The 26513-nt window shown below is 63.9% G+C and overlaps 4 protein-coding genes across 5 annotated transcripts; 3 read left to right on the top strand and 1 right to left on the bottom strand.

The window, feature by feature from the left end:
• The first annotated feature begins 85 nt into the window (after positions 1–85).
• On the top strand, positions 86–6801 carry CHLRE_06g256420v5 (uncharacterized protein). The gene is made up of 12 exons (XM_001696315.2): positions 86–504; positions 857–1012; positions 1329–1490; positions 1763–1862; positions 2038–2171; positions 2454–2591; positions 2861–2992; positions 3380–3622; positions 3868–3969; positions 4208–4301; positions 4609–5546; positions 5773–6801. Exons 1-12 carry the CDS (start codon positions 427–429, stop codon positions 6313–6315), a joined length of 2820 nt encoding a protein of 939 aa, XP_001696367.2. The 5' UTR covers positions 86–426; the 3' UTR covers positions 6316–6801.
• Positions 6802–6905: 104 nt separating this feature from the next.
• Positions 6906–12661, top strand: CHLRE_06g256400v5 (uncharacterized protein). Its single transcript, XM_043062705.1, has 7 exons — positions 6906–7383; positions 7590–7697; positions 7967–8119; positions 8793–9126; positions 9537–9645; positions 10042–10124; positions 10463–12661. Exons 1-7 carry the CDS (start codon positions 7240–7242, stop codon positions 11083–11085), a joined length of 1554 nt encoding a protein of 517 aa, XP_042923411.1. The 5' UTR covers positions 6906–7239; the 3' UTR covers positions 11086–12661.
• Positions 12662–13025: 364 nt separating this feature from the next.
• CHLRE_06g256350v5 (uncharacterized protein) lies at positions 13026–19521 on the top strand. The gene is made up of 17 exons (XM_043062704.1): positions 13026–13855; positions 14501–14623; positions 14882–15049; positions 15320–15358; positions 15545–15602; positions 15862–15882; positions 16098–16278; positions 16461–16548; positions 16761–16822; positions 16980–17125; positions 17340–17422; positions 17654–17742; positions 17850–17927; positions 18115–18235; positions 18525–18558; positions 18698–18844; positions 19065–19521. The coding sequence occupies exons 1-17, from the start codon at positions 13685–13687 to the stop codon at positions 19136–19138; spliced, it is 1683 nt and encodes a 560-aa protein (XP_042923410.1). The 5' UTR covers positions 13026–13684; the 3' UTR covers positions 19139–19521.
• Positions 19522–20073: 552 nt separating this feature from the next.
• CHLRE_06g256300v5 (uncharacterized protein) lies at positions 20074–25315 on the bottom strand. 2 transcript variants are annotated; one of them, XM_001696571.2, is made up of 9 exons: positions 24898–25315; positions 24545–24720; positions 23833–23968; positions 23492–23608; positions 22869–22998; positions 22352–22495; positions 21908–22080; positions 21679–21721; positions 20074–21444 (listed from the first exon to the last, which is right to left on the bottom strand). In XM_001696571.2, exons 1-9 carry the CDS (start codon positions 25060–25062, stop codon positions 21407–21409), a joined length of 1122 nt encoding a protein of 373 aa, XP_001696623.1. In that variant the 5' UTR covers positions 25063–25315; the 3' UTR covers positions 20074–21406. The 2 variants fall into 2 exon arrangements, with proteins under 2 accessions (XP_001696623.1, XP_042923409.1); XM_043062703.1 differs by having other exon boundaries at positions 23510–23608.
• Between the last annotated feature and the right edge of the window lie 1198 nt (positions 25316–26513).

Genomic DNA, 26513 nt, shown 5'->3' with positions numbered 1-26513 from the left:
CACCGGCTGCATCGGGCACACGGATTTGCATCGGGCCCGCACAACATACGCCAGTTTGCGGCGTGGCCGACCCAGGTGACCGTTGCTATTCAATTGTGGATGCCAGCCCCCCCCACAGGGGCATCGTGCTGGGCTCGCGTAACAGCCCTTCGCTCTCTTGGTTTTCGACTGTAGTTTGCACTCAACCGCATTCCTTTTCCTGCAACGAATACGCTTTAACCTGGGCCTGTACAGTGCCTTGGCGAGGCAGCCCCCGAAAAGAGGGCGCAGCGCGCGCAACTCGGGTGGAGCGGCCGCGAGCGCCCCTCCTGCGGCTACGGCCAGTGCTGCTGGCGCCCTTTGCAGCCTGGTAGCTTGGAGGCGCTAAGGACCTCGCGCGAGCCTTAGCCTGGGCGCTGCCGGGCGAGGCGGCAACCGCTCGTGAAGATGGTGTGGTGCGCTCAGTGCGCGGCGGATGTGGAGGTGGAGGCGGATGACCAAAATGGATTCGCGTGCTGCGTCCAGGTGCGGGTATCACCAGCTCTGAGGGGGGTTGTGGTATGCAGGCAGCTTGCGGTGGGGCAGGGCGGGCTGGGCTGCTCCTCCGCCGGCTCCGCCGTCAGGGTGTTGCACCGCGCCCGAGGTGGCCGCGCACGGCGGGGGCAGAGACGTTCCTCGACAGGCTGACGGCGCCTGGCTCCCACTGCATTCCTGCCGCCTGCCGCGCCACCCGACCCTGCCACCGCACGCCTTCGCTTCTCCCCTCAACCTCCTGCCTCAGCCCGTCTCATCCCTGGCCCCCCTTCCCTTCCCTTCGCTGTACCCGTGCGCCTCTCCCCTCCCCCCGGCCCCCTGTGTGCCGCCGTACCCCACGCAGTGCGGCCGCGTGGTTGAGGACACGGCCTTCAGCAGTGACGTCATGTTCACAAAGGGCGGGGACGGCGAGGGCGAGATGGTGGGGCAGATGGTGGGCGCCAGCGGAGAGGCGCGAGGGCTGGGCCGCTACTCGGGCGGCCGCATGTGGGGCAGCGGGGTAAGCGATAGCGTGTGCGTGTATGTGCATGCGCTTGTGTGGCCGTGCGGGATGGTGATATTTGGATAGTGATGATGCGATGGGGGAGGGGAGGGGGGGGCATGGCAAGGGGGCGGAGCGCGAGAGCGGGAGGGCAGGGGACCGCTAAGCAGGGGACGGGCCGGCTCAGGAACCCGGTTGGGTGTGGGCCTGTGGGGCGTTGACAGCGGCATACACGCGTTCACGCGGTCGTGGGGGGCGGGTGTAGGGGACCATGGAGGGCGCGGCGCGAATCCCACCCCCAACGCATCTAACGCCCCAACCCCCCCACCCCCAGGGCGATAGCCACGAGGCCGCCGTGTCTCGCGGGCGGCACGAGATCGTGAGCCTGGTGGAGGCGCTGCGCATCTCGCCCAGCGGCGAGGCGGTGGAGGCGGCGCACCGGCTGTACCGCCTGGCGCTGCAGAGGAACTTCACGAGGGGGCGCAGGGTCAACCAGGTGCGGCGGGGGGGAGGCGGGGGCGGGGGTGGTGGTGGTGTGGGTTACATTCATGATCAGTTATGAAGTGAAGGGGTAGAGGGGGGGGCGTCTAGCCGAGTCGACAGCAGGCAGCAGGTCGGCAGCGAGCGTGTTAGTGGGGGTGTCGGGGAGCGGTGGCGGTAGCGGTGGTGGATGTGCGGCTGCACCGGCTGAGGGCAGTCATGAGCATGCCCGGTTCCTTGTCGAGGCCGCTGCCCCCCCCCCCCCCCCCGCGCGCGCGCCGCCTGCAGGTGGCCGCCGTGTGCCTCTACATCTTCTGCCGCCTGGAGCGGCGCCCCTACATGCTCATCGATTTCTCAGACCACCTGTCCGTCAACGTGTACGCACTGGGTGGGTGCGCGCGCCGTGGTGTGTGTGGGTGTGTGTGGGATGGGCCACGCGGGGTGACCGGGAGGTCGCGGCGGCGGCGCGTGGTGGCGGCCACGGTTCAAAATCTTCCCGTGGATTCCACTTCCCCGCCCCCTACCTACTGGTTCCTCGCTGTTGCGCCCTCACCCACACGCAGGCGCGGTGTTCCTGCAGCTGCTCAAGCTGCTGCGCCTGGACGAGCACGGCACGCTGACCAAGCCCATCGACCCCTCGCTGTTCCTCAACCGCTTCGTGGACCGGCTGCGGCTGCCCACGCAGGAGCTCAAGTCGGTGCGTGCTGCCGAGAGCGTGTGTACGTGTATTGGGGAAGCGGAAATACATGCGTGTGCGTATGCGCGGGCATGTGCGAGTATGCGTGCGCGGGGGATGGCGGGTCGGTCAGCAGGGCAGGTTTGGCGTGTGGGCGAGAATGCCTGAGCTGCACGGAGCTGCCTGGGGTGCTCGCTGCTGCTGAGCTGCGCCCTCCACCTGCCGCCCTCCACCTGCCGCCGCCCTCCACCTGCCGTCCTCCACCTGCTGCCGCCCGCCACCTGCCGCCGCCCTCCCCGACAGAAAGTGGGCAACACGGCGATGCGGCTGGTGCAGTCCATGAAGCGCGACTGGATGCTGACGGGGCGGCGGCCCAGCGGCATCTGCGGCGCGGCGTTGTTCCTGGCGGCGCACATACACGGCGTGGAGAAGACCAAGAGGGTGAGGGGGGGCGGGGGCGGGAGCAGGCGAGGAGGGGGATGGGGGGGAGAGAGAGGTGGGAGGGCAGTTCAGCACCTGACATGACTGCAAGTGCCCAGACCCCGAAGCAATACGCAGGAGGCTTGGAATCTGGGGGAGGGAGATGATGGGCCCGGGTAGGTGGAGGCAGCGGCATCCTCGCAAGGGCTGTGCATCTCCAAGCCCACTCCCTACACCTGCTATCTACTTCGCTACACTTCTCTGTAACCATCCTTGCACCCCCCCCCCAGGACGTGATTGCCATTGTGCACATCGGCTGGGCCACGGTGGAGAAGCGCGTCATGGAGCTGGCGGAGACGCGGGACGCCCAGCTCACGCTCAAGGAGATCAGCGAGCGCGAGAAGGCGGTGGACGACCAGCGGGTGGGGCGCGGCTGGAGGGGGGGGGCTGGAGGGGGGGCTGGGAGGGTGTAGATACCAGCCCAAACCAAACCGGACACAATGGGGGGGGCTGCGGGGTGGTGGTGGTGGTGGTGGTGCGGCTGGGGTGCGGCTGGGGTGCGGCTGGCGGGGGCAGCTGGGGGGGAGGGGAGCAGGAGGGGAGCCATCCTGAGGGCTGCCACAAGGCTTGCCAGCTGGGAGGTTTTCTGGGGGAGGGGCATGCGGCTGGCCACCACCACAGTCGTTTGTCAGTGTTTGTTCAAACCTGTGGCCCGCTTTCATGTCAACAGCTCTACGACCGATAAACGTGCCCCTGACACCCCGCCGACACCATCACCACCACTGCCGCCACCTCCACCACCCCTGCAGGAGCAAATGCTGCTAGAGTATGAGCGGCAGGCGGCGGAGAACCCGCAGCGCCCGGCCGCGCTCATGCCGCCGCCGGAGGCGGTGGACGGCGAGGAGGGCGAGGGCGAGGGCGCGGTGGTGGCGGTGGACCCGAACGAGGTGGGCCGCTACTGCGAGCACGTGCGGGCGGGCGCGCCGCTGCTGGCGCACGGCATGTGTCGCGGCTGCCTGGAGGACTACCTCAAGATCACACTGGCAACACAGGTGGGCGGGCGGATGGGGGTGATGGGGCGGAGGGGGGGGGACACGGGAGCCAGCCTCGTCGTGTTCAAGGAGGGGCATGTGGGCGGGGGCAGCAGGACAGGGCAGCCGTGGCAGGACAGGGCAGCCGTGGCAGGAGAGGGCAGCCGTGGCACCGGCATTAGTCAGCGTGTGTGTTCAATGTGTGCACTGTGCGGTATGTGTGGCCACCTCACCTCACCTCACCTCACCTCGCACACGCAATGCAGGGCGCCAACGACCCGCCCTGCTACATGGCCAACCTGCGGCGGGACGTGAAGCGCCGCGTGCGTGAGCAGCTGGCGGCGGAGAAGGGAGGACTGCTCATAAAGGTGAGGGCGAGGGCGTGTGTGTGTGTGTGTGTGTGTGTGTCTTGGCGGGTGGGTGGGTTTGGTCCGGGGATGGGGCCCGCGGGTGGACAGCGGTGGGTGGGTTTGCATATGCCGGAGCCCAATGGCTGACATGTCTCCATCCTGCCGTGCCTACTTGCTGACCTGTGTCCTACCTACGAACGCACGAGGGAGGAGGGCCGACACTGTGCGCGTGTGTCCGTGTGCTGCGCCCATCCAGGGCTCGGGTGAAATGCTGGCGCTGCCGGGCCCCTCCGGCTCCTCCGGTGCCGGCGGCGGCGGTGGCGATGACGCCCTGGAGGACCTGCACCGGCGTGAGTGCAGGGGCCGGGTGGACCGCGGGGATTGGGCAGGCACGTAGGCAGGCAGGCAGGCAGGCAAGCAGGCAGGCACGCGTTATAAAGGGAGCTCCTGGGCATTGTGAAAGCATAGAAGGTGGTAGCCTACAGAGCCGCAGTACGGCGATGCTGCGAAAAGCGCTGGGCATGTCACGGAATTCCAGCGAATCACTGCCGCTGCCCTTGTCCTTGTTTGCGTCACTGCATGTCACTGCGTGTCGCTGTATCGGCGACTGCGTGTCACTGTATCGGGGACTGCGTGTCACTGTATCGGGGACTGCAGGCCGCCACCTGGAGAACGAGGAGGCGCTGGAGCCGGGCGTCAGCGGCGAGCAGCCGAGCACGGACAAGGACAAGGACAAGGACAGCGCAGTAGTGCCAGCGGCCAGCGGGAGGCGGAGACGGGGGAAAGCAGCGGAAAGCAGCGATGGTGCGGGGCCATCCACATCAGCTGGCGGGGGCGCGGCGGCAGCCGCAACTGGTGGCACGGGCGCGTACGGCAGCGCCGAGGACGGCGCGGGGCCGGGGCCCAGCAGCGCAGCTGCAGCCGGCGGCGGCAGTGCTGCGCCTCGGGCTCGGGCTGGGTCGCTGCGCTCCGAGGAAGACGACTTTGACGCCGCGCTGCACAGCTCCGAGCTGCAGCCGCTGGCCAAGGCGCTGGGCGGCGAGGCGGCGGCGGTGGCCAGTGCGCCGCTGAGGCGGGCGGCCAGCCCCAGCCCCGAGGCGGAGGAGGGGGAAAGGCGGGCGGCAGGGGAAGCGGGAGCTGAGGGGGACGCTGCGCGGGGGTCAAAGCGGCAGAAGGTGCATGCGTCGGAAGCCGGCGTGGCGGCGGCGGAGGCGGGGGCAGCAGCCGCAGACGCGGAAGCGGGCGGCGGCGCCGCAGGAGCAACCGCACCAGCAGCAGGTCTCTCTAGTGAGATCGCGGCGGCGGCGGACGCGGAGCGCAGGGCGGCGGCCGCTGCGGTGGCGGCGCCATCGGCCGCCGCTGACGACGAGGACGACGACGAGGAGCTGTCTGACCACCTGTCCGACGTGGACGACGACGACATAGGCTGCTACCTGGCCACCTCGGAGGAGGCCTCGGTGCGGGAGTCGCTGTGGGTGGAGATGAACAAGGACTGGATCGAGAAGCAGGAGCTGAAGCGCAAGGAGGCGGAGGAGGCCGCCAAGGACCCCAGCAAGGCCGGCTCCGACAAGACCAAGCGCAAGTACAATCGGAAGGTGCGGGCGCATCGTGGGTGGCTGGGTGGGGTCTGAGTTCCACTAGGGCCGTGCCTTGGTGGGGCCAGAGGCCTCTGGGGCCTCGTTGGGGGCGGCTGCAAGGTGCGGAGTATGGTTTGCGGTTGCTTGTGTTTTGGAGGTAGGGGTGCTAACAAGCCCGCATGCGATGAACATGTCTCTTAACCACTTACCCGCCGCCGTCATCACACCTGCTCCCCGCGCGCAGCCCAAGGCCGAGATTCCGGCCGCGGGTGACGCCGCCGCCGCCGCGCGCAACATCCTGGAGGCCAAAAAGCTGTCCAACAAGATCAACTACGGAGCCCTGGAGGACCTGTTCGGAGGAGGCGGAGCAGAGGACGGCAGCGGCGCCGCCGGCGCCGCCGCGGGCGCCGCCGGGCGACGCTCCGCGTCGCCAGACCCGGCCGTGGCCCCTGTGGCTGCTGGATTTGGCGCGTTGGGGAGGCCGTCTGCCGCGGCGGCTGCGGCTGCGGCGTTCGCGGATGATTTGGAGCCCCGGCCGGCGGTGGCGGCGGCGCTGGCGAAGCGCGCAGCGGAGCGGGCGCGGGCTCAGGCGGCGGACGCGGACAAGTACGCGGCGGCGCTGGAGGACGAGCAGCGGAAGCGTGTGGGGGGCGGCAGTGGAGGCGCCGGGGGCGGGCTGGCAGGCGGTTTCTTGGACTCACTGACATTTGCGCGGGGTGGTGCTGGTGGCGGTGAGGGCGGGCGTGCTCGGCCAGCTGGTCTGAGCTTGAGGCCACGAGGGCGGTGAGAGAGAGTGCCCTGCAGGTGCCCGGTCTTGCCGTGTTGGTTTCGGTGTGCGGCCCGGCCGAGGCCGTGGTTGTGCAGCTGCTGGCTGGGTTCGAAGCATGCCCAAGTAGGCAAGCTGGCAGGGTGCCGTACCATTGGTGGCCAGCAGGCAGGGTGTGTGCCGCACTGTCCGATGTCTGTAACATGTGGTGATGTGATTCGTCCATACTTATCACCTGTATTGGCATTGTGGCTCCCGGGCTTTGTACATAACCGCCATGGAGTTGGTGCGAGGCCAGGGCAAAGCTGCAGGAAGCCGGGAACTTGGTTGTGCACGACCCGTGCAGGGACCAAGGGTGCAGGGACCACGGTGATGGCGATAGCAGCGGCGGCACAACCGCTCAGCCTATGCATATCCCTAGGAGCTAGAAGCTTGTGCACTTAATGGCACAATGCCGCACAGGGTGCGTCCGCGGCCCCGAGCTGCGTGGAATTCTCACCTGCTGAACTGCTGGAACTGTGGAGCCAGCGAGGAGCATAGGGCTGTGTCAGGGTTTTGAGCCCCGCCGACCAATGCGGGCAGCGTTTCGCCGATGTGGCTGTACAACTGTACCGGTTTGCATAAGTCAGCTGTAATTCCATTTGCCCTGTGCTCATCGGTCCGATACTCGCAGCAACATACGGTTTGATCCATTCCTTGTTCCTTGGGTCCAAGCCTACGTAGCCGGGGCGCTTGAGCCCCGCATAGATACCCTACATGGCTGCACCACAGGCTAGCTCGGCGCAGGACTTGACGGGGGATTACGAGGACAACTCGGTGACGATAGCTTTCGCGCTAAATTTCAATGCGACAAAATGTGCTTGCTGGTGGCTGCTGTGGCTGCTAGCTGTAGTGTATGCGTTCCGGAAGCGAACTGTGGCCAGCCGGGCATGGTTCATCTACGGGATGCTGATAGCGTCGTGCCTCTTCAACGCAATCCAAACCTCCGCCTATGTTGGTTATGCGGACCACGTCCAACGGGGGCACTCGGGCCTCGTGGGCTACCTCGTGTACCTGTTCTTCTTCAACGTCGCACGCGCCACCTTCCTGGCAAGTGTCGCGGGACACGGCAGGGCACAGCTGTCCCCCGGACCCTCCATCTGACCTGCGTCGGGCACTCATCCTACCCGGACGCTTTGCATTAATGACAACCTATTGAAGCATGGATGAAATTTGCTTCATTCCTGTCCGACTACTAAAGCCACTCTAACTTGCCCTCCCTGGCCGCGCCCTGCTGCCCTGCCACGTGTGTGCAGGCTGTGTTGCTGGTGGTGGCGAGCGGCTACTGCATCACCCGCAGCGACCTGGGGCCGCACAGGCAGCACGTGGTGTTCGTGCCGGTCACGGTGCTGGTCACGGGGTTGGTGAGTGCGCACGGCGCGGCAGGGGGCAGCGGGGCCGCTGAGGCGGGCCCACCCAAGCGCTCTGCACCGGGCGGTCAAGGCAGCAGCAGCAGCAGCGTGCACGACCGGGTCGGCATTGAGATGGGGCCGAGCGATATTGCAGGCCATCGGAGGGGTTGCACATGTCTGCAACCTCCTGCAGTCTTATGATCCCGGTTCCCTGCCCCGCTGACCACCCTGACCGGCCCCGCCCCTGCCCCCGCCTCCCCGCCTTACATCCCGCCCCACAGATTACGGACTACTCGTTCTTTGCGCTGCAGTCCTCGCCCAACGCCGACACCTACGACCTGTCCACTATGTCCACCCTGGCCGCCAGCATGTGGTTCGTGTGCTCCGTGCTCAACCTGGCCGCGCTCATACTGGCATGGCTCTACATATTCGAGGTGGGGGGCGGCGGGGAGCGGGAGGGGAGCGGGAAGGGAAGCGGGCCGGGGAGCGGGGGGAGGGGGAGGGTGCAGATGTGCCCGAGCCCAACGATATTGTTCCCAGTAGCCAAGGCATTGCCGCTCAACTCAGAAATGCAGTGCGAGCTCAACGTGTAACCTTCCGTCTCGGTCATCTGGGGGTGGTTGTCGGTAGAGGGTAGACCGCAGGCGCCGCGCCGCACCGACAATGCCACCCAGGCTCGGCCAACAAACGCTTGAGGCCAGCACAGCAGTGCGCTATACAGGTTCTACCCACCTTCGGATCAGGAATAGGGGGGCGCTGTACGGCGGGAGGGCTGCGGGACAGGGGCAGGGGCAAACTGCTGCTGGAGCGGGGCGCGGGCCGCGGTCAGGGGGCGCGTCGAGGAGCGAGGCGCGAGGTGGAGTAGTGGGGCTTGGAGTGAAGGGCGGCGGCCTGGCCGGGTCCGTCACTGCCGGGTCACATGCGCGTATGAACACGTAGCGAGTCGGGCCGCGAAAGGGGCGTGTGGGATCAATCGGCATACGGATGGGCAGCATTGCGGACGGACTAAACACGCTTTCCTCTTGGCCCTCACACCCGCCCAAGCCGACTGCCGGCTCCCCTCATTACCCCGACACCTTCCCCAACTACTCCTTCCCCGCCTTCCAGGCTCTGGGCAAGGAGGTGACCGCGCTGGACGAGGACTACAAGGCGCGCACCGGCAGGCTGGAGGAGGAGCGGCGCGCCGAGGCCGCCGCCGAGGCCGCCGCAGTAGCAGCCATGGCCGGACACCCCGGCTATGCCGCCCTAGCCCCGCCCGGCGGCGTGGCGGTGGGGCTGCCGGTGGTGGCGCCGCACACGGCGGCGGCGGACGTGGAGGCGGGCGGGCCTGGCGGCGGCCACGAGGGGGAGACGGTGGCTGACCACATCGCCTACAACGCCAAGCGCACGCTGCTGTCGCGGTTTTCGGCGGGCGTGGCGGCGTACCTGGTGGCCGACATCTGTGAGTGTGCGGAGTGCTGGGCGCGGGGTGCGGGTGCGGGCGTGGGGTGCGGGTGCGGGTGCGGGTGGCAGCCGTCCATGACAGGGGTACTAGTACGGGTGGTGCGTAACCGGGCAGTGAGAGGGGCAGGGGGCTGCTTTTGGGGCTGCTGCTTCTGCGGGTGGCTGACGGGGAGAGCGGAGGAAAGGCCTGGCGCAGGCACGCATCGTATTGACGAGGCTGTGTTGGGCGAAGCCTGGGAGCGGCGGACCAGAGCGGCGGGGTCTGTGCCCGCTTCACCACCACCACAGCCCACCCGCTCACGCCTTTCCTGCTCCTGCTGCCTTCGCGGCTTTGCCCCTGCTGATACCCTTCTCCCCTGTCTCCCGCCCTCTCCTGCCTCCCCCCTCCCTCCCTCCCCTCCTGCCCAGGCGTGCTGCTGCTTCCCGCCTTCTTCAACCACGTGGTCCAGTCCACGCTGCAGGCGCTGCTGTTCCTGTGCTACCTGGTGTTCACACTGGTGCTGCTGGTGCTGTTCAGGTGGGGAAGGGGGGAGGGGGGGAGTGGACGGATACTGGGATGCGTGCGCGGGGCGGGTAGCAAGGTACTGGGGCGGAATGGCGGGCAGGCAGAGAGTGAGAGGGAGTCACGTTTCGGCAAGGCCGGGGGGAAGGGGGGGTGTAGGATGTCGCTCCGCTCCCGATGCATGCGACACGAGTGGATGCCCGTACCCCTGTAGACTGCGTCCTCTGGTGAAGCTAGCTGCAGCAGCTGGGCACACGTGCCTGACCCAGGCTATATATGCAATCAGCACCCACCACAGCACCAGCAGTCCAGCGCCCTGCCTCCACACCCCGCCCTTGGTGCTGCTGCTGGCCCCCCCTTCCTTAACGTATCGTGAATCCACCCCACCCCACACACACACATACACCCCAGGCCCCAGGAAGCCAGCTCCTACCTGATGGTGGGCTTCAGCGAGGAGGACGCCGAGGAGAAGGGAGTCAACCAGCTGTCAACTGGTGAGGCGGCGGAGGGTGGGAGGGTGGAAGGGAGCGAGGGAGGGAGGGAGGGGCCAGAGCGCGGGGATGTGCGGACGGGAAGGGCGCAGTGGACCAGTGGCGCGTGATAGGAATGGCCGCGGGGGGCGCTGCCTCCGCGGATGACGGCTCGACGTGACGTGCCTTACCACTGAACCACGTGTAAGGCGCGGCACGACGGCGGCGTTGCTGCTGCTGGGCGCCACACACGTGTCCTCACCGCCACGCTGGGCCACACCCCCAGTCTTGGTTTAGTTGGGGGTTTGGAATGAACGGTCCCACCACCACCACCACCACCACCGCCACCGCCACCGCCACAGGCATCGCCATGTCGGAGCTGGGCGGCCACGGCCCGGACGACTCGGACGACGACGAAATCTCCCGACTCAACCGCCCCGGCAGCAGCGCCAGGCCGGGAGCGGGAGCCGCAGCAGCTGGAACAGGCCTCGCGGGCCGCGGCGGCGGCGGCAGCAGTGGCGGCGGCGCCATTGTGGGCTCCCGCGGCGCCGCCAAGGCGGAGGCCAAGGCGGCCAAGGCGGCGGTGAAGGCGGCGAAGAAGGCGGGTAAGGATGACGACCGCTACCGGCAGCTACCGGCGCTCGCCACCACCTCTGCCGATATCCGGAACTACTACGCCGGGCAAGGAGCCGGCGGCGCAGGGGCGGCCGCAGGGAACGGCGCAGGAGACGGCGGCAGCGGCCTCCCAGTCAGCACGCTAGCGGCAGGCACGCTGCCGCCGCCGCCCTCCTATGGGGCCGCGGTGGCGCTGCCGCCGCCTCCGGCGCCGGCGGGGGCGCAGCGCGGGCGCCAGCCGCGGACGTACGTGCCGCAGCCGGCGGCGCCGTCGGGTCCGTTCACGCTGGATGGGGAGGAGGACGAGGACGAGGCAGCGACGGCCACGCGGCCGCTCACGGGGGCCGGCAAGGGGCAGTACCAGGACTGAGGATGCTGGGGTGCAGGCTCGACGGCTCGTAGAGGTTGGGGTTGAAGGTCGCGGTATTGAGGCAGCGGTGGAAAGGCGGCGGTGGGAGCCGCGGTCTTTTTCTGGGTGTGGGGCAGCCGAGCCACTTACGCAGCCCGTATGAAGTCGATGTACGGTGAGGCTTCCGGTAGGCAGGGGGTTGACTTCGACTCGCAGTGCGTACCGGTAATCACAGGAGTCCATTCAGGCTGTCGCGCACCGGTGGGGCTCTGGCGGGCCTAGGGTTTGGATGGTATTGCTGTGCGGAACACATTGGGAAGGTCGGCCAGGGAGGGCAGCTTCTGTCAGTATGTGGGCAGGGGCAGGTTTGGGCGGTTCAACTCCGTCCTGGGCATCAACATGGCCAGGGGGTGTGAGGGTGGGGGCGGGCTTGTGCCCGGCAGCCTGGCCTGGGGCACGCGTGTGTCCTACTTAGACGTGTGGACCACCTGGACCCACAGGGAGGACAGGTTCGGTCAGTATGTGGGCCAGGTGTGGAATGGGTACGGTCCGTCATGGGACCCTGCCTTCTTGTAATTGTCGCATTCATGAGGCGAGTGCCCGCATCCCGTCTGAGGCCCACCTCATTACGGAATCGAAGATGCTGTAAGGAAAGCAGCATGCAGCAGGCAACAAAACAAGCAGCAATGTGAAACTGCAGTTCTTGTATCGTCCATTTGCACTGGAGAAGTTTGCCCCAAATCCGCCGAAGGCGGCGAAATCTTTTGGGATTTTGGGCCGCGCTTCTACGGACTGTAGACGTTTTGGCGTAGATTTGGCGTATGTTAAGACGTTTTCGGGGGCTTGGGGGCTTGCCACTAACGGAAAATTTTCCGGGTGACAGCCATGTGATGTGAATGCACGTCACACGCGTGTGCGGCCCTCTCCCAGCATGAGTTACGCCCCCCCTCAAGCTTGCAAAGGGGGCGCGTGCGCGCATCTTGGTAGCGTAGGGGGCGGGAAGGAGGAGGAAAGCGCAGCGCCGCCCAAGAAGCGGCGCAAACGCGCAGGCTGAGGAGCCGGCTGGTGTCTAGGTAGCGGTCCGCGGTGGGGCTGGCAGGGCATGCGTAGCGGCATGACAAGTAGTGCGGCTGTTGACAACTGTGCTGCGTCTGGCTGCGGTTGGCATCGCGATTGCTAGGCACCTGGTTTGGCTATGTGCCTGTGGAAACCGACCCCGGCTACGTCCGGGCGATGAGGTTGTTCGGCCTCAGACTGTGGAGGGGCTCAGCCCCTTTTCCCGTGACCGGGGAACACTTGTCCGGGTGTAGAGAGGTAATCTGCGCTCTGTAGACGCCGCGGATCTGAAAGCATCTACAAGATACGGGCACTGTTTGAAAGCAGGCCTTGAATGCTTGCACTGAACCCAGGGCTCCTATCTTAATGTCTCCAGACATTAATTGGCCATTTTGGCCGTTTCCTAGACATTCCTGCCGGGGGCTAATGTCTGGGGTGAGACTTTGTTGGGCCGGGTTTGGGGCGGGTTTTGCCCAAAATGCCATGTGCCCAGACAAAAGACGGCGGCCACCCGGCCGTTTTTGTCTGGAGCTAGACATTACCCCAAAACAAGATACGACCCCTGACTGAACCTCACTGCCTCTGTGCATTCAAGGTACGGGGTCAAGATCCGCCGAACCTGGCCCCCCCCCCAGCACGCCGCCGCGGGGATCGCGCCCTTCGTCCCATGCTCCAGCAGAACCAGGGGAGAGAGAAACTCCTCTGAGCAGAACAGCCAGGGCCCGCGACGTGCAGGCCGTAGCATTGCCATGAACGAGCATGATGCTGGGATACGTTGGGCATGTGGAGTCTGATAAGGCGGCAAGACAAAGCGTACGTGGGGTTGGGGGGGGGGGGGCGGGGGGGAGACGGCCGCACGCAGGCCACAGGGTAACAGCGCAGATACCTTGAACCTTGAACACAGATGCCCCAGCGAGCCCAGTTTTGGACAGCCCACGTATGCAACTGTAAGCAGTCGCGTTTAGCGAGCCCTGGGAGGGTTTAGCAGCAAAAAGAGAGACCGCATGAACAGTTGAAAAGTGGCGAAGCCCCTAGCGCCCTAAGAAATTGCGCGTCACGGTAAAAGCCAACATACAGTATCAGCAGCACCTCTGGCAGTACCAGGGAGCTCCAAAAGCGGTTGCTCCCACTCGCGGCCAAGGCTTACGAATCTTTTGAGCTCCGCTCACAGGACGTAAACTGTTGGAGTTGAAGGCGGACATGATTGGTCAACTAGTTCATAGAAGTGGCGCCAAGAACCAGTCGATCAAGTGGGCGGTGCCCTGCGGTGCGACTTGTGGGCGTGCGACTTGTCGAATTCCCTTCGATCGTCCGCCCCTGAACTTGAAACCTAAGCTGCATAGCGATAAGTTATCCAAGAGATCACAGGGCCAAACAAGTCCGAACGTTTGTGAGCATGAAGATGAGTTCTGTGCGAGCATTGCGGCATGGCGCCCGCCAGACTGTGGCATAAACACACAACACTGAAGGGACAAGATATAATATCGTGTTACACGCTACATAGATCGACAGACCGACCAGAATCGGGAGCCCGAGCCCGACTGCAGACCTGCAGCAACTAACGATGGTGGCAAGGCGCGGCAGCGCAGCGGCGCTCCTGATCCTGGCGGCGCTGTCTCTGGCAGCCATCACATCTGCGGAATACACGAAGAGCTGGGGCTCATTTGGCGGCAGTTCACCGAACAAGAACTGGAGGAGTGCGCACATTGCCGGACCGTTTAAGCGGAGCGCGCAGGCAAGTCGACCGCCGTGATGCATGATGCGTAACTGTCAAGCAAAAGATGCAGCAAGCATGGCCGTCCACTGCGCAACCCTCAGCATAGCAGGTCCATTGATTAGCGCGAACTTGCGGTTACATGAAGACGGCCATATGGACAGAGCTAGAGCCCCAAAAACATGCAAGACACGTAAGCACACCCGAAGAAAGAACACTACGAGTGACCCACTGCAGCCCTGTTATCGGCAGGGGTGCCACCTACGAAAGTGTCAGTTCTGCTGCGCTTGCGCTACGCTGCGAGTTTGGCTGTGCGAGTTGGAACATTTGTTTCCTTACATCGTCCAGTGCCCATTGATTGCTTGAGCGTGTGGGTTACACTACGTGGAGTGATGTGGTTAGGGAGCCCAGGCGCATGCGTGAACCCTGTAAATAAGCGTCAGGGGATCTTACCGGTGTTGCCCAAATACTCGCGCCCGCCCCCACCCGTACCCCTCACTCCTGCTGCCCTGCCCCTGTTGCGTGCATGCTTCTGCTCCCCCTTGCTTGCTCCTACCTGACGCACCTTACAAGCGAGCAACCCACCATACAACCAAATGCGAATGAAGCAACTAACCCACGCACTCGGTCCCTCCCAACCCCTCTTGTGCAAACTCTTGGCAGCAGGCTCTGTTCAAAGTGGACACCGGCGCACAAGACGTGTCCTGCACGCCCACGATCATCGGCGGCCATGCCTACTTCGGTGACTGGGCCGGCCAGCTGTACAAGGTCGATGCCGTCACAGGCCAGGTGAGCGCGATAGACTGCATAGCTTGATACTTTAGCGCGGACCGGGCTTACTTACTTGGCTGCCAGGGCGGCACACCGGGCCCCGGATATGTCATGCGTACGTCATGCCACGCGCATTGCATACCGCCAGCAGTAACACGAAGACTCCTGTGGGAGATAGACACGGCCACGCACCTGCCCCGCCCCGTACACATCCCCGTCCTGGCTTCCACCCTCCTCATCACGCGTCCGTATCAATTCCCTGCTATCCATCCTCAGGTGGCCTGGGCGCTGAACGTCACCGAGCTGGTGTGGCCCGGGGGCGCCGGCGCAACCAATGCGGTGCAGACGCGCACCTCGCCCACAGACGACGGAGCCGGCAACATCATCATTGGCACCCAGACAATCGTGCCGCCCGGCAACCCCAAGGGCGTTCAGGGTTACGTGGTGAGCGAGGGGCGGCGGGGGCTATTTAGGCAGTTAGTGCATTCCAGTTGTTATGCCAAGTTTGCGAAACCCTGGCCCATGGGGAGCAAGTGGGGACAGAGGGGCAGGTGTCAGCTGGGTAGAAATTAACAGCTGGTGCAGCAGGTCCAGCAGCCGCCAGCAGCGGGACGCATACCGTGCGGTTACTCTACACAGCCCGTACCTACTCTTTAACACGACTTGCAGCCCGCCCCCTGAAGCGAGATTATCCCTACCCACCGCCCTATACAGGTCTCCCTGAAGGCTTCGGACGGCTCCGTGAATTGGCGGGTGGGTGTGGCAGCCAGGCGCATAAATGGGATAGTGAATTGGGTCCACAACCCTGCGACTGCACCACTCATCAATTGTGTGCACCTGCCCGTGCACGACGTGTACTTTCTTATGTATGGATATTGGCTGACAGTGTGGGTCGGTCACGTACAGCGTTCATTCATGTCCCGGATGTGCACTGAGCAGGCGGTGCCCGACTCCCACCCCTTCGCCATCATCACCGCCTCGCCCACAGTCTACAAGGGTGAGTGCATGCGGCATGTCTTGTCAGTCTTGATGAGTCTTCACTTTCTGTTCGTTCACACCTCACTTTCTTACACCTCCACTAGTTATTCCAAAGCCACGCCTTTATTTACAGACCTGAATCTTCGCTCGGCGGCCTTCGCCGCAAGGGCCGTTGCGAAGGCCGCGCGAGAATTACCTAAGACAGCGAAGAGACCTAGAACTAGTTGTGGGGATGGCGCAGGCGGGGGCGAGACAGCTGGGGCCTATCTATGTACTAGACGGTAGCTGCTGCCTGTATGGTATGCCCACCTCATCCTCGTGGACGGTGCATGGGCCCATCATTCTCGCTCGCCACAGGGCATGGTCCCCACATGCATGCATCAGTCGTGTCCATGCCAGACCACGCGGCCCAGCCACCCGCCCTACCGCTTTCGCATGGCAACACGCGCTGACTACCACACCATACGCACCCACCGCCTGCACATACGGCCCCCCGCCGTCCCCGGGCCCACAGGCGCTGTGTACGTGGGCGTTTCCTCAAACGAGGAGCTGGTCGACGGCATCGGGCTGGAGTGCTGCACCTTCCGCGGCAGTGTGGTGAAGCTCGACCTCAAGACCGGCGCCAAGCAGTGGCAGTTCCACACGGCACCCGACAACGGCGGCAAGGTTGACGGCTGGTCGGGCAACGCCGTGTGGTGAGCACTACCGCTGCCGCCCTTCACGTTCTCTATCGAGCGCCTGCAAGGGCGCGAGCATGTCTTGTTTTGCTGCCGCATCCAAATGCAGACGCCTGCCCTTCATCACCTCACGGCGCTGCCACCTGTCTCACGCCTGTCCCGGCGCATGCGCTGCCTGCTGCCTGCTGTCCGGGCTGCAGGGGCTCCGCGCCAACCATTGTGGAGAAGCAAGGCCTGGTGGTGGTGGCCACCGGCAACACCTATTCGGTGCCTGCGGATGTTGAGCAGGTGGGTGCGCGTGTGCATCTGGTGAGGGTCCGAGCAGCAGGTCACAGACTGGGTGAGATTGCGGTAACCGCGATCACCGCATAGCAGCACTGAGGACTCAGGGCACATGAGGCCGTGCCAACCGTACGGCACACCAACGATTTCGATGGCCAGGTCGAGGCTGTGTACGGAGACTGACAGCCCCCTGCCGGCCTGCCACTTCGTTCGCGTAGTGTTTGGACGCGGCCACGACACCCGTGGAGAAGGGCAAGTGCGTGCAAGTGCCGGGCAACTGGTGAGTGACCACGTATCACTTAACGTTCAGCGAGCCGACTCCAAATGTGTATGGTAGGGACATAAGGCTGCTCGGGCGGGTTTGTTCAACATCGGCACGAAACGCGAGTACTCCGAACCACTCTGCTGCCCCGCCCGCCAACCTGACTGCTTTTCAGGTTCAACTCCGTCCTGGGCATCAACATGGCCAACGGCAGCCTGGCCTGGGGCTCGCGTGTGTCCTACTTCGACGTGTGGACCACCACCTGCATCCCGCTGATCCCGGGCGTCGCCGACTGCCCCGTCAAGGACAGCCCCGACTACGGTGCGTGCGTACATACAGCAGCAGGGCACGTGTTAAGGTTGTGGCTACCGCGGAACTGGGCTGAAGTGCAGGCATCCCCTCGGCCTTGTTCTCAGCGTGTAATACGGCAGCAATTGCTTGTACCGTAATTGAGCTTCCCTTTCTCAATGCGCCAACCTTCAGCCGCTCAAATCCCACACCCGCCCACCATCCAACCACGCCTGACTGCGCACAGACTTCGGCCAGGCTCCTCTGTACTTCCCAAACACCAAGTGCGGCTCCGAGACAAAGGACATTCTGGTGGCCGCCCAGAAGTCGGTGAGCCACGCATTGCCATACATATGGAAGCACCTCGCGATGAACGGCTTGGCGGCGGCGGCTGTGCTTGTCGGTGTCTGCCATGATGTTGCTTGGTTAGTTCATGCACGCCGCTCGGGCTTAAGGTTGTGCGTGCCTGCTGCTGCCTTCACTGCCAAAGCGTTGCCATGCGCCATTGGCGCCGCTCTTACTTGCCCTTGGCTGATGCACGATCTTGATGACACTTGGCAGGGCTGGGCATACGGCTTTGACGCGCACACCGGCAAGATGCTGTGGTCCAAGTCGGCGGGCCCGGGCAGCGCCAGCGGCGGCAGCCAGTGGTGAGCGAGGGTGCGCCGGTCTGGAATCCAGTAGATGCTGCATGACCGGCGGGCGGTAACCAGGAAAAGCTGGCATCAATGCCGCCCGCCCGTTCCCTATGTTTCAGGGGCTCCGCCACGGACGGCAAGAAGACCGTGTTCTTGCAGAACGCCAATTTCGCCTTCGAGAACGTCACCCTGGTCAAGTGAGTCTATGTGCATGGCTTGCATGCCGCCGCGCGCTTGTCTGGGTTGCAGCGGGGTGCGGCAGCCTTCTGGAATGAAACTGTACTACCAGCGCGCCTCACTATTCTCCTTGGCCTCACCTTTCTCCTTGCCGATACCTCTGGCGCTCCTTCCCGCTTGCTTGGCCATGCCCCTCCATTCCCACAGCCCTGCGCCTGGCAGCTCCCCTGTTGCCGGCGGCGGCTTCGGCACTGCCATTGACGTGTGCACCGGCTCCATCAAGTGGCAGTCAGCCATGCCCATCACCCCTGTCAAGTCAAGCTCCACCGTGAGTGCTATCACTGCTTGTGCGGCGGGGGACAACCTCGAGAAACTCTACGAAAACTCCAAAGGAGCCTCCCGCGTTACTGCTACAGCTTGTGCTTGCACATGCGTCATGCACTCATGCCAGGTCATGCTGTTGGTGTGACTCGCCTTGCATGTGTGTATGGGTGCTTCGACATGCCGTGTGTGCTCCGCACAAATTGCGTCATGTGTATGGGCCACACCCTGGACATGTATGCAAGTACCGTTACGGTGATGTAAGTGATCTTGCCGGTATCCATCTGTGCACGCAGATGGGTCCGCCCACATACGTGATGGCCAAGGGCGGTGAGGAGTGCTGAGTTAACGGATGTGCGAATTGCACCACCTGGACCTTCATAAATTGCCTCCCGCCCTTGCCGCCAGGGCTTGCGACCGACCTTCTTATGTTGCTTGCTGACTTGACACCGACCCGCCTCGCCTGCAGGCGAGTTTGTGGTGTACCCGACGCTGTCGCCCGAGGGCAAGCTGGTTGTGCTGAGAGCCTCCACCGGCGCAGTGTGGACCACCCTGACGGCTGGCAACGGCTCCATTGTGTCCGGTCCCTCCGTCGCGAACGGTATTCTGTATGTCGGTGAGTGTGCGTAATCGGCGGTAGGGCGCTGCCAGGGAGCACAGCACGAGCGCTAGCTGGGGTTCAGCGGCACATTGGGCGCGGTGGCATGTATGTTAGGCACGCACAGCTTAGTACGCACAACGCATCGTGGTGTGTACGGCGGTTGTTCGTTATGTTGTTGTCTTTGTTCGCTCCTGTCGTCATCACCCCCTCCTGTGCATCACGGGCATGCTTGCAGGTGTCGGCTACCGGCGCTACGGCTTCGGCGTGGGCACCAGCAAGTACGGCCTGGCGGCTTTCAAGCTGTACTAGACCCCGACCTGCTTCAGCGGACCTACTTGACTGGACTCCCTCATTTGGAGGCTGGGCTGCTTCGAGTTGAATGCAGCTGGCTATGCTGCGGGTGCTCAGGACACTGAAGAGGATGTCAGCATGATAATTTGAATTGCTGCGTTGTGTACTTGAGTATGCGGGCAGGCCCTGACTGGAGTGTGGGTGCAGTCACTGGAGTGGTGCGCATCCATGGCGGTGAAGCCAAAGAGATCACGGGGTGGGTTGTGACTGCACTGGGCAAGGGGCAAATCCCAGCCAGTGCAGCAGCAAACCTTTGCGGTGTGGGCGGATTCATTGGCTGGAGAGGGGGGGATACGGCACCAGCCCAAACTAAAGCGAACTCACTGCAAAAGAGTGAGGAGACGGGCCATGCCGCCTGTCCATTCTCCATCTCTGAGCCTCTCGCCACTGCCCAGGCATGCGTACCGTATACTGAAGCGTACCTCCGGCCACCCGTCATTCCTGCCCCATGACAAGCTAAGGCCCTGACAGCTACGACACGCGCCCGCTACAGCCCTCCTACCCATGGAGCCATGCACTTCTGCTCTGCCACTGCAAACTGTTTGCTGTCTGCTTACGGGTCTGGGCATCGGCTGCACCCTACGGGACCTCGCCAACCTGCCTTGAACCCTGTCCCATCACACACCCAGCAAAGTCGGGCGGCACCGCGGCTGCAACACTGCGACAGAGGAGTAGAGGACGCAGGACTGGGCAACCGCCGGCCTGTGGTGGGGCAGCGGTCTGCTGGAGCAAGGTGCATTACGGCGGCTTGGACACTGCGTCTCAGGTGCCACATTGCAAGAGTGCAGCCTGCCAACCCCACTGTCCCCTGTTGCCATTCCCACATTCTCGGCACCGCACTGGGCATCGCCAGGCGCATCATGCACGGGCGCCCATCCATGGAAGGAGTGCAGCATTTCCACCAGTTACATCGCAGGACGAGTGACCACACGTGGGTTGAAGGGAAGACCTGCAAGGCCAATCACGCGCCGCCTGGCAGTCTCCAAGGTCTGCCCGTCGCGTAGCGGTCGCAGGACGGCACATGGAGAGTCCTCACTGTTTGCAGCCAACGGCACAACCACCCAGCAACAAACGCTCCCCATCCCTGCCGCGCCTGCGTCAACCTACCTTGCTTCTTCAGCCTGTCAACACACGAACACCCAACCTACCAGGACGGAACAGGAAGCGCATGAACACTTTCCCGATGTCCTCTCATGGCGTGCCTTGCGTTTCCTCCCCCTACCACCGACAGCCCTCCCTCTTCATCCACAGCACCGCACACACTATGATACTAAAACCGCCGCAATGCAGCCGCTGTCACCTCCCGCCGACACCGTCGCAAGCATTCCCGCCCAGTTCCATACTGCTCGAGAGTGTCGTGTCGCATCACGGCCGTGTGCCGCGGCGTTGACAACAAGTATCTGGGGACCCACATATGATAACAAATGCACAAAGCTCTGATGAGCCGGCCCCTTCAAAACGCATCTGTGTGCTTGCCTCCACGCTGCTGTACGGTTGCGGCGTAGTATACAGTCGCATAGTACGGTACCAGGCGCACAAGCCGTCTTGGAGTGAGTCAGTGATGCCCCGCCGTTGCCTTTGCCTCGTTAACCACCCTCCACGCTTTCCATGGTTTCCACAGGCATACGCGCACATACACGGCGGCATACAGTAAGCACCAAAAGAGGCCATGTGTCACAGCTGCTAGGCTGCTGCACGATGTCGCACATCTCTGCGCCTCCGCCCGCGCCTCCCCCGCGTCATCTACATCCGCCAAGTCAGCCAAGCCTCCCCTTCTATATCGCCACATAACCACTCACAAACCACACACGAACATCACCAACATGACGCTGCAGGCCGCGCGTATCGTGCAACAAAGGTGTAATGCGCTGTGAGCAAAGGCACTTAGGCAAGCCAAGCCAGCTTGGAACCCTTCGCGCTTGGGAGTAGACACCCGTGGTGGCAGCCATGCAAAACCTGCTCGGCCAGACCATACGCCCGCACGCGCTCTCGAACTCGCTTGCTCTCGACCGCCCTTCCAAGCCCTGTTTATGCCACCCAGCACTCTCGCTGTTGCCATCATACCCCTCTCGCTGCACTCGCCCAACACTCATCCCGTGATGGCCGCCAGCGCTTTATGCCCCGCAGGCTGCTGCTATTGCCCCTACTCCCATCGGCGCGCATGGTGCGGCTGCTGCATCCGTACTCCGCGCAGCCGCCCGCTCACTCGGCATTGCGGCCTGCAGCTCACAGCTTGGCGGGCTGCTGCACTTGACAGATGACCACTGCAGGGAGATGGGAGTGGAGCGACGCAGCGGGGCCAGGGGCATGAGGGTCATAACCCTAGCACGAGTACCGACACAGGGTTGCGCGCTGTGATCACCACACCGCCCACCGCCCGCACCTTGGCTGTGCTGCGACCCGCTGCCGCTCCCTCGTGTGCGCCCCCAGCCCTACTCTGCTTGCGCGCCGGCCCCAGACCCCCGCCCCTCCAACTCCCGGCCCCCACATGCCCGCACCTGTGATGTCATCCATCTTGCCGCCCATGTAGGCGTAGCCCGCCTGGGGGAGCGAGGCGGGGCGAGGCGAACAGGACGAGCGAAGTAGGTGGAGGGCCGGGGCACACCGAGCCGACCAAACCACACGGGGCATCTGGCAACATGGTAGCCTTTTCATCTCGAACGCTCCCCTTTTCTCCTCCCTCCGCAGGCTTTCCCGAACCTTCTCCGCACACTTTCCCGCCCCTACCTGGAACGCGGCGTAGGCGAAGGGCGACGCGAACTTTGAGTCGGAGGCGCGGTGGCGGGCGTAGTGCGCCAGCACCTGCGCCATCTTGGCCACCTCCATCTTCTGCTCGCCGCAGTACTTGAGCACACTGGCCACCTCCTCGTCAAAGCAGTTGTCCCACAGCCCGTCCGTGCCTGCGACACCGGGAGCAGCAGGTCACGTGGGTGTGGGCTGCCGGCGTCAAGGCCCCAATGACGAGGCGGAATGGCAGCGCCAGGCCAGGCTTTCGTAACTGCACGCGTCAACGATGGCGTGGGATGCGGAACAAGCACGTGCCCACCGACACGCGGCCCGGCCCCGCACCCCGCTCCAACCCCAGCCCCCGCACCCACCCGCACCCACCCGCAGCCGCACCCCCTCCCCTCCCCTCCGCCTCCCCCCCTCCGCCTCCCCCCGCGCGCTCACCCAGCACCAGCAGGTCTCCCGGCTGCACCGCCACCTCGAAGCGCTGCGCGGAGGAGGGCGAGTCACTCATGGAGTCGGCGCTGCCGATCTGGTAGGGGAAGTTGAAGCCGTGCTGCTGCTGGGGCGTGTGGAAGGCCACCTTGCCTGCATGGGGGAGGGACGGAGGGAGGGCGGCAGGGCAGCATAGGCACGAATTAGCTAGCAGCGCCCGCCTCTCTGTTGTCAAGCAGCAGCTAACGCTTTGCTCTCCCGGATGGCTGGACCAGAGCTACATGACTGTTTCCGCACGGCGCACGATGTCTGTTCATAGCGTCTTCGCCTCTCTTCCATCCCCGCTCGTCCGCTTCGCTTCTCCCCGCCCCCCCTCTCTCACGTCCGTCTGCTGCATTGCCCGCTGTACCCTGTTCCCGATAACCTCACTCTGTTCCGTTGCCTTAAGTCCGCAAATCCCCAAGCCCCCAAAACGCACATCCACTCCCGTACCGCGCCGCCCCCGCCCCTCCCCCTCCCCACGCACCCGCTCGCAGTATGAGCAGCCCCGAGTCGCCCAGGTTGGAGACCCCCAGGCTGTCGCCGTTAAGCACCGCCACGCAGGCCGTGGAGCTGCCGCGCACGGTGGTCTGGCTGTAGGCGCGCTCCAGGATCTCCTGCGGGGCGGAACCCATGCGCAAGGCCGCCGACAGCCGGTGGCGGGGAAGGTTACAAGCACCGGGGAGGACTTGAGGCAGACACGGGGGAGGTAGGTGCTGCTTGGGCCGTCGGTACCTGCCATCGAGTCACGGGCCCGCATGACGAGGCAGTGCCCCCAGTGGCACTGGTAAGCGCGCAAGCCCGCTGCGGACACCACCCAACAAGGGGCGGGCGGCCCTCAGTCAGTGCCGCGGCCCTCTGCCCAGCACAACCGGCGGCGGCTGCTGGCATGGTGAGCTGTGCCACCGCGTGGCGTCACGCACCGCAGCCGTGCTTGCTGACGCCCCCCACCCTACCCAAGACTTGCGGCAGCGCTTTACCAAACTGCACATGAACCCAGGCCGCAGCCCCATACTTACCTACCCCACCACATTGTGTCACTTTCCTTTCCTTCGCATGCTGCAAACCACACGGCCCGACCTAAAAACGAACGGCGCCCCACGCGCCCACCTGCGCCGACAACTCCACCTGCGCGTCCGGCGCCGACGCCGTGGACTCGTCCGCCACAACGGCAGCGTTGCCCATCAGCTGCCGCGCGTACGCACCGGCGTCAACGCCCACCTCGGACTGCGGCATGAAGGCAAGGAGCAGGGCGCGGTCAGCAACAGGCAGCAGACAGGAGCGGCATTGCACAACTGCATGGTACTTGCTCTGTGCAACTGTGCCCTGGGCGGGAAATAAGACTAAATGGGAATGCGTGCGCTATAACCTCACACGTGTTACACCCGCACATGAATGTACGACACTCCCGCCTGGCAATGCGAAGCGGCCGGCGGACTGCCGCCACTCACCCAGCCCCCGACGCCGTCCGCCACCCCCACTGCGCGGTGGTTGGCCGCGATGAAGTACCAGTCCTCGCCGCCTTTGGCCACCTTGTCCGGGTGCGGCAGCACGAACGCACCCGACGCCAGCAGCATCGGCCCAGTGCTGTGGGGCAACCGACGCGTGGCGGGCGGGGGGGATTCGCAAAGCATGGAGGAGCGCCGGGTAAGCAAGGAAAGGGCGATGGTTGGCAAGGCGGTTGCAGGTTCAAGGCTTGCGCGCGGCTCGGGAAATATGTTAGCGCTGCCTAAGAGAGGTCAAATGTCTAGGTACGGAGAGGAGCTGTTGCTCTTCGGGAAAGGCGACCGCGTGTTCCTGATCCAGCACCCCAGTTGCGGTGTCACAGCCACAGGCTGTGAGACACGGACCAGCCCCAACGACCGACCGGACCGTGGTCTGTGCCATTCATGTGCTGCACAGACTGGAACAGCTACTACTGATAAGTGCAGACGGCGGGAGCGGAGCTATGCGAGCGCGACAAGCCATCACAGGTGCCAGGGTAGGGTGTTGCACGTGGGGCGTCGGGTCCACGCCCCGTACCACCACCATGTTTCCTTATGCCCAACTGAGCCCGCCCCCAGTGCACGCGTATCTCTCCACCGCAAGCCTTCCAGCCCGATGGCCCAGTCAACGCGCGTCTTGAGCGAGGTGTATCACACCCCCGTTATGCGTGCTCCTCACCTCGCGGGCTTCCCGTTCCCCTCAGCTGGTAGTTGCGTCGCCACCGCCGACGCCGCGGCAAAGCTTGACGTAGCAACCGCGGGCTCTTCCGTGTATGACGCTGCCATCGCTTCGTCAGCAAGGCAAGACATGGCCAGCAACGAGCCCGCGCGTGTCAACCCTAGGAGTGCCGCACTCTGCAGAGCGTCCACGGCATTAAACGGCCTCTCAGTATCATAAAGATTAGCAAAGCGTTGCAAGATCTCAGGCAAAGGCGAAACCAGGCAGGATTTCAAGCCACCGACGAATTCTCTCGCACGGAGACTCTCCATCTCTGCTGGTCCGCCACCTCTCTGCCGAGATGCTTTGCTCACCCTGTTTGCTGAGCTCCATTGGGCCGGGGACGCCGCGTTCAGGTGGTGCTGCTGCGAGATGCTCGGGCGGGCGGCCAGCAGCTGCGGAGCGAGTCGGTGCAACACGCTGCTTTGCCGTCCAGATGCCACTGTCTGCTGAGACGCCGTGGCAGTGCGGTAGAACATGGCTGACAGGAAGGAAACGGACGATTCAAGAAGACTTTTGCGCTGCAGACCGAGATAAGCTAGCATTCACAGCTCATAAACGCTGCGGCTTAAACGTGATAGTAGCAGGCCTACCCTAAGCTGCCTACACCCTGCAGCAGCCGCTGCACACGTCCCGGGTGTGTTCGTTTTGCAAGCGCTAGTTCAGCGGCGTGCTTGACGTTGAATGTAATGTCTGTGAAGGTAAGAAAACTTGGTTTGGGTGAGGCTTGTCGGGAGCTCAGGACACGAAGTGGACCGAATGGTTGGACCCGATGCTTCCCTGGTTACAGGAACACGCCGCTCATCTTCCACTCCCGCCCGCACATGGCGGGCCCAGCGTGGGGAGCAGGGCAGCGGGTGGCGGGGCAGGGCCAGGCCAACGCACAGCAGGGTGCGGCAAGCGCCACGCCCATCGGTGCGACACCTTTGAGCGCCCCCACCCCAGGAGCAGGACACCACCATGAATGAGGTGCAGCCTCAGCAGTAGGAGAACACTGACCCGAGGGACAAGCAGCTGAGACTCCTGTTGTGGAACGTGAGGGGCGGGGCTGCCAAGCTACATAGCGAACTGATCTGTAGACCAGTGTAGACCCGTGCCCGTCCACGCCACGGGAGCCAATCAGACTCATCCAACACCCCGGCCACAACACATACAACCGTGGAGAGTGACTCTCGTCCAACGTACGTGGAGAGTGACTCTACCCGGGGGCGCGGCATAATCTACACCGTAAAATGCATGCGCTACTAACACCGACACAGTGCGGTCGTCGCCAATACTCGCCAATGGAGCCATGTAATGCGTCCATGAAGTGCCGTTGAATGTGTTAAGCATTTGATCCCCACATCTCTGTGGGTTCCGTGGGCCATGCATTGTCACATCAAGGACGCCATCAGGGTTGCCTATTAATCCTAGTACGCTACCCTCTCTCCATAATACGCGTATTAAGTCGGGGTTGGGCCCTGATAGCATGTGATGGCTCGGCGTCTTCGGGAGCTGGGACTGTCCCCTCTGTAACATCCGCATCCATAATACGCGTATTAATACAGCGTACTAGGATTTCTAGTACAGTACGTTAAAATACGTTGCATAGTACGCTGGGCCACGAAATCCGGGGGGGGGGGAGCCGGTGCAAACACGACACGCGTGCGCGCACCATGCCCGAATCGGTGCGAATTTGGATTTGTGCGGCCATAGTCATCGAGCAGAATTTCCTTCAACTTGTTGTACTCAAATTGTTATAAGAAAACACAGCTGCGGTGCGGAGAGCAGCCATGGTTCGCGAACTTCGACGGACAACCTTTCCAGCACCCCTCGCGCCACTCGCCCGCCACGGCGCTGCCACGGCCCACCCCGCTGGTTTCCCCACCACAACGTATTTTCCCAACGTACTAGCCTACGAGGGCAGCGTATTGTACGTAGTACAGTACGT

The sequence above is a fragment of the Chlamydomonas reinhardtii genome, chromosome 6 (genome assembly GCF_000002595.2).
Source record: "Chlamydomonas reinhardtii strain CC-503 cw92 mt+ chromosome 6, whole genome shotgun sequence".
In the NCBI taxonomy this organism is placed as follows: domain Eukaryota; kingdom Viridiplantae; phylum Chlorophyta; class Chlorophyceae; order Chlamydomonadales; family Chlamydomonadaceae; genus Chlamydomonas; species Chlamydomonas reinhardtii.
This window is presented reverse-complemented; position numbering and strand designations above follow the sequence as displayed.